The sequence below is a fragment of the Pecten maximus genome, chromosome 17 (assembly GCF_902652985.1).
Source record: "Pecten maximus chromosome 17, xPecMax1.1, whole genome shotgun sequence".
Classification (NCBI taxonomy): domain Eukaryota; kingdom Metazoa; phylum Mollusca; class Bivalvia; order Pectinida; family Pectinidae; genus Pecten; species Pecten maximus.
In genome coordinates, this window is record NC_047031.1 from 15,437,911 (window position 1) to 15,445,007 (window position 7,097).

Sequence of the window (7,097 nt, forward strand, 5' to 3'; positions counted from 1 at the left end):
GTATGTTCTTCAGTGAAGTAGTCACTAACTACTACACGGATATCCAGTCTCAACGATAAATTAACTTTTACTGTTTGTAAAGGCAAAGCCGGAAAACGTTTGTCACATATGCGTTTCTATGTATAGCAACTCAAATGTGAACACAGAAATAAGTCTAATAACTATCTGTCCTGCAGGTAGGGCGTAAGAATTATACCTGCTGCCCCCCTTGCATGAACGTAAGGGGCGACTAAATGTGGTAAAAATGGTAGTTGCTGATCCTGCCTAGCGCTAAGCATATCAGGAGTCGGGCGACTGGTTCGCCCGTTGTCAGTATAATGTGACCGGGTGCGGTGTGCTGCTCGGCAAAAGTTCTGGCCTATCGAAAGGAGACTTAACACGAACATACCGCAGCCTCCCAAAACACACATACGTACTCACCACACGCATGCATTTCGCCATCAACAGAGTTAATCAAAGGGAGGCAATACCAAAATATATGAATGAAGAAAGATCTTGGTACCAACCATTAGCTTACCTTTATTTGTTCTATAAATGCTCTTTTCTCTGCTTTATGATCTATCAATAACAAAGCATTCATATAAAATCTAGTATGATACATGATAGATTGCCGTAGAAGAAATCGTTCATGTGAAGATCAATCAACAAAATTTGACAACACCGCAATGTTTAGATTGCGCCGACAAATGGCATGTCGTAAAAGAAGAAAAACTTCACTAACACAACAACAACTTTCATAATAAGCCATTTAAGCAGGTTAAGTTTATGATATATTTTAACATTTTAAATATTGCTTTATAGGAAAAATCATTATCAAATTTCCTATTAAAGTTGACATCGCTTGAGTTCATCAAAATATTACTTTTCCTAGCATGGATTCGTTCAATTCCATTTTATTAAAATAAACAATTTCAAATTCAGTCTATAATTACAACATTTCAATTATTTCAATCTAGTTACGAATAAGCCGTGCTATCATCATGTAAAATCTATCATTTCTTGCAATTTGCTATTATAGATAATTGTTTGCATATATCGATCCCCGTGGCAGTTTGTACTTTCATGGTTGTGTACATAGAAAAGACATCTAAGCTTAATTACTATACTCTGTTGTTCAGTGCGGTAGTCAGCAACTACAACAAGGCGATTCTGCTTCAAAATGCTATGCATGTTCACAGGGTAATAAACTCAGCAACCGAAATTGTAACCCAATACACAGATGTATCTACCAACAGTACAGGTATGACTTATTACCCAATACACAGGTGTATATACTCAGAGTACAGGTATGTCTTATTACCCAATACAAAGGTGTTTATACTCACAGCACAGGTATGACTTATTACCCTATACACAGGTGTATATACTCAGAGTACAGGTATGTCTTATTACCCAATACACAGGTGTATATACTCAGGGTACAGGTATGTCTTATTACCCAATACACAGGTGTTTATACTCACAGCACAGGTATGACTTATTACCCTATACACAGGTGTATATACTCAGAGTACAGGTATGTCTTTTTACCCAATACACGGGTGTTTATACTCACAGTACAGGTATGACTTATTACCCAAGTCACAGGTATATATACGCATAGTACATGTATTTCTCAATACACAGGTGTACCTACTAACAGTACTGGTATGACTTATATAAAAATACACATGTGTATCTACCCACAGGACTGGTATGTTTTATTACCCAATACACATGTATATCTACCCACAGGACTGGTATGTTTTATTACCCATTACACAGGTGTACGTACCCACAGTACAGGTATGCCTTTCTATCAGTTACACATACTGAATAAAAGATACTTCCCAGGTCAACTGTTTGCGTTTTAATATCACGGTTTGTGAACATGACCCACATTGGCATCTATACTTTCTATATATATATTTCTATACAACTGCATGTCTGACGGTTGCCTCACACAACCAAGGCGGATATAATAGAAAACTTCTGGACAGGGAAGTATTACTGTTGTTGTATCCGGATCCAACTTTTGTTTACACCAATTAAGGATGAGAAGGATTATTTCATTCTAGAAGGAAACCTGCAACAGCATTTAACAGATATGACTGAGTTTAAATTCTGATCAAAACATTGTCAGATAAAATCAGGATATTGTCAGTCTGAGAGTAACAGATGTATCAACATGACAAGAAGGAAGTTCATCAGTGTGGCTCTGATATCTGAAGGTTGAGAAATAAGGACAATGTAAATTACAATTCTGGGGACGAACAATTTGGATCACCAAAGTAACCCTGTGACATCAAAAGGTAGTTATTTTCTAGTGTTTTTACATTACAAACTGTTTATTATGAACTTATACAACTGTTAAGGAGAAGACTACAGAGATTGTATTCTCCGATAAAAGTCTTGTCAATCTGATTACAATAGTGTTGCAGCAACGAAACTTTTATCTACTTGATTTGATATCATCATACACAACGGGACAAAATAATACAGTGTTGTCATAACAACATTTTACCCTTTAATTCAGCAAAATGGCGGCAGTCAATATACCTATCCGTACAAAAGGTCAGACAGCCTGTGTCCATCATAAGGGGAAACAACTGGAATTGTATTGTGAAACATGTCAGGATTTGGTTTGTCTTAAATGCCTTTTCTCTGGCCATAAAGGCCATATTGTGTGTGAGCTCAGTGACATCACACCTAAGAAGAAACAAGACATTAAAAACTTCATTGACAGGGCATCACAACATGACCTAGTACAAGTCGGGAAATATATCGATTCTACTCAAACACTCCTCAAAGACAATGACAGCAAATTTGAGAAACTGTCACATCAGCTGAAGATGCAAACAGACAAAATAAAAGAGGGCCTCGACAAACTTACTGCTACGACACTCTCTCTTTATCAGAAAATGAAAGAGGACAATACCAAGCTGATAGAGAAATACAAACAGGACTTGGAGATGTACGACAAGCAACTCAAACAACAAATACAAGAATGTAAGACAGCACTTCAGCGTGGCTCTGACATAGAAATCTATGACACAGGATACGAAATACATTTCCCAGTAAAACCTGTCCTTGGTACTGCCAGCTTCACCCCAAACAAAACTCCTGACGGTAACCTAAAACTTGCCTTAGGGAATGTAATCACTTCAGTTCAAGGTGATACATCTACTGAGAAGGATCCGTCAGTCTCGACATCGGATAACAATAGCCAACTACAATCCTCTACACAGCAACAACAACAGTCAGGAGATAAAGGGGATAAAGCAGTAATTAGGTATAAACTACTGTCAGAGACCAAGGTGGTGGAGGAGTGGAAGTCTCCTTGTGTCATTGGTTCTATATGTCATACTGATGACGGGGTGTGGACCAGTGATTACTACAGTAATACGTTAACTCTCCTGGACAGGAAGGGAACTGTAAAACGGAAGGCCACACACAGAACAACAATCAACAACATCAGTGTGTCTTCCAAAACAAACACACTGTGGATATGTGACAGAGAAAACAACATCCATGAGCAGGTATCAGGTTACCAATTCATCCGCAGATTCAGTACCGAGGAGGTACCTAGGTGTTTATGTGTTACAGCTAGTAACGATGTTATTGTGGGCATGCCGAAACACATCTCCAAATTTACTATACATGGTAAGTTGTTGATCACAACAAAGGATACAGGGTCTGAGACACCATTCGTGTGTTCACCATACAGGATCACAGCGTGTCCTGTCACTCACAATGTCGCAGTAATTTGTTTCAGTGAAATGGTTGGTGGTGATGGAGACAAGCATGTTGTTATCATGAATAAGGATTTCCAGAAAATCTTTATATGTATAGGTGACATTCCTAATACTGGTGAACTATTATATGATGGTGTGAGGAACCTTATCATGGGAAGCATGGATGAATCATTTAATCCCTCAGGTGTGGTGTATGATAGTTTGGGAAACCTTATTATAGGGGACTTTAACAACCATAGGGTCCTACTCCTCAGTGGAGTGAGCGGGTCTTTTAAGATCTTACACAGAGACACACTCGGGATGTTGGCTGTAGGTGTGGACAGGGAGGATGTCCTGTGGGCAGTGTTTGGAGACTCATCTGCAGATAATGTAAAACTACTACGTTACAGCAAAATGCGATAGTAATGATAAACCTACTACTACAGTACAGCAGTATGTGATAGCTAAACTACTATAGTCCAGTAGTATGTGATAGCTATAAACTACTACAGTACAGCAGTATGTGATAGCTATAAACTACTACAGTACAGCAGTATGTGATAGCTATAAACTACTACAGTACAGCAGTATGTGATAGCTATAAACTACTACAGTACAGCAGTATGTGATAGCTATTAACTACTACGGTACAGCAGTATGTGATAGCTATAAACTACTACAGTACAGCAGTATGTGATAGCTATTAACTACTACGGTACAGCAGTATGTGATAGCTATAAACTACTACAGTTCAGCAGTATGTGATAGCTTTGATAAAACTACTACAGTACAACAGTGAGTTAGCTATCCTTATACTAAAATTTCTTTAACATAACCAGTTCTTATTTTCAGTTTTAATCATTTTTATTTAATATATTTCTGTATCGGTTGACAAGAACAGATACCTAATGTACGGAATCCTTCATATCCGTGTTTGCCCTTACTGTACATATATTTACTGGTGTGCCCTGTACATTTATATATTTACTGATCTGTCCTGTACATATATTTACTGATGTGTCCTGTACATATATTTACTGATGTGTCCTGTACATATCTTTACTGATGTGTCCTGTACATATATTTACTGGTGTGTCCTGTACATATATTTACTGGTCTGTCCTGTACATATATTTACTGGTGTGTCCTGTACATATATTTACTGGTGTGTCCTGTACATATATTTACTGATGTGTCCTGTACATATATTTACTGGTGTGTCCTGTACATATATTTACTGGTGTGTCCTGTACATATATTTACTGGTGTGTCCTGTACATATATTTACTGATGTGTCCTGTACATATAGTTACTGGTCTGTCCTGTACATATCTTTACTTGTCTGTCCTGTACATATATTTACTGATGTGTCCTGTACATATCTTTACTGATGTGTCCTGTACATATCTTTACTGATGTGTCCTGTACATATCTTTACTGATGTGTCCTGTACATATCTTTACTGATGTGTCCTGTACATATATTTACTGGTGTGTCCTGTACATATCTTTACTGATGTGTCCTGTACATATATTTACTGGTCTGTCCTGTAGACATATTTACTGATGTGTCCTGTAGATATATTTACTGGTGTGTCCTGTACAGATATTTACTGATGTGTCCTGTAGATATATTTACTGGTGTGTCCTGTACATATATTTACTGGTGTGTCCTGTACATATATTTACTGATGTGTCCTGTACATATATTTACTGGTGTGTCCTGTACATATATCTACTGGTCTGTCCTGTACATATATTTACTGATGTGTCCTGTACATATATTTACTGATGTGTCCTGTACATATATTTACTGGTCTGTCCTGTACATATATTTACTGATGTGTCCTGTAGATATATTTACTGGTGTGTCCTGTACAGATATTTACTGATGTGTCCTGTACATATATTTACTGGTGTGTCCTGTACATATATTTACTGGTGTGTCCTGTACATATATTTACTGGTGTGTCCTGTACATATCTTTACTGATGTGCCCTGTACATATATTTACTGGTGTGTCCTGTACATATATTTACTGATGTGCCCTGTACATATATTTACTGATGTGTCCTGTACATATCTTTACTGATGTGTCCTGTACATATATTTACTGGTCTGTCCTGTACATATATTTACTGATGTGTCCTGTACATATATTTACTGGTGTGTCCTGTACATATATTTACTGACGTGTCCTGTACATATATTTACTGATGTGTCCTGTACATATATTTACTGGTGTGTCCTGTACATATATTTACTGACGTGTCCTGTACATATCTTTACTGGTCTGTCCTGTACATATCTTTACTGATGTGTCCTGTACATATCTTTACTGATGTGTCCTGTACATATCTTTACTGGTGTGTCCTGTACATATATTTACTGATGTGTCCTGTACATATATTTACTGATGTGTCATGTACATATATTTACTGATGTGTCCTGTACATATCTTTACTGATGTGTCCTGTACATATCTTTACTGATGTGTCCTGTACAGATATTTACTGGTCTGTCCTGTACATATATTTACTGGTGTGTCCTGTACATATATTTACTGGTCTGTCCTGTACATATATTTACTGACGTGTCCTGTACATATATTTACTGGCCTGTCCTGTACATATATTTACTGGTGTGTCCTGTACATATATTTACTGATGTGTCCTGTACATATATTTACTGGTCTGTCCTGTACATATATTTACTGATGTGTCCTGTACATATATTTACTGATGTGTCCTGTACATATATTTACTGGTCTGTCCTGTACATATATTTACTGATGTGTCCTGTACATATATTAACTGATGTGTCCTGTACATATATTTACTGGTCTGTCCTGTACATATATTTACTGATGTGTCCTGTAGATATATTTACTGGTGTGTCCTGTACAGATATTTACTGATGTGTCCTGTAGATATATTTACTGGTGTGTCCTGTACATATATTTACTGGTGTGTCCTGTACATATACTTACTGGTGTGTCCTGTACATATCTTTACTGATGTGCCCTGTACATATATTTACTGGTGTGTCCTGTACATATATTTACTGATGTGCCCTGTACATATATTTACTGATGTGTCCTGTACATATATTTACTGGTCTGTCCTGTACATATATTTACTGATGTGTCCTGTACATATATTTACTGGTCTGTCCTGTACATATCTTTACTGGTGTGTCCTGTGTGTTGTTATATGATGTAGTGATGTTTAGTTTCACAGATTTTATATTTCAAGGTCTTTTTTTCTGGTGACGACCCGAGTTAGCTGGATTAGATTTTAAGCAACATCTCTTCAAAAATTTCCTGTAAACATGTGTAAATATCTGAATTGATGTTATACATTTAATATATAATCACAGAGATTAT

General features: G+C 36.9%; 1 protein-coding gene across 1 annotated transcript; it reads left to right on the top strand.

The window, feature by feature from the left end:
• Nucleotides 1-1,984: 1,984 nt before the first annotated feature.
• On the top strand, nt 1,985-4,248 carry LOC117314930. Its single transcript, XM_033869028.1, has one exon. It carries the CDS (start codon nt 2,520-2,522, stop codon nt 4,134-4,136), a length of 1,617 nt encoding a protein of 538 aa, XP_033724919.1. The 5' UTR covers nt 1,985-2,519; the 3' UTR covers nt 4,137-4,248.
• The last annotated feature ends 2,849 nt before the right edge of the window (nt 4,249-7,097 follow it).

Excerpts from the sequence above, each read along its gene's own strand:
- LOC117314930 (XM_033869028.1), top strand. The coding sequence starts at position 2,520 with ATGGCGGCAGTCAATATACCTATCCGTACAAAAGGTCAGACAGCCTGT.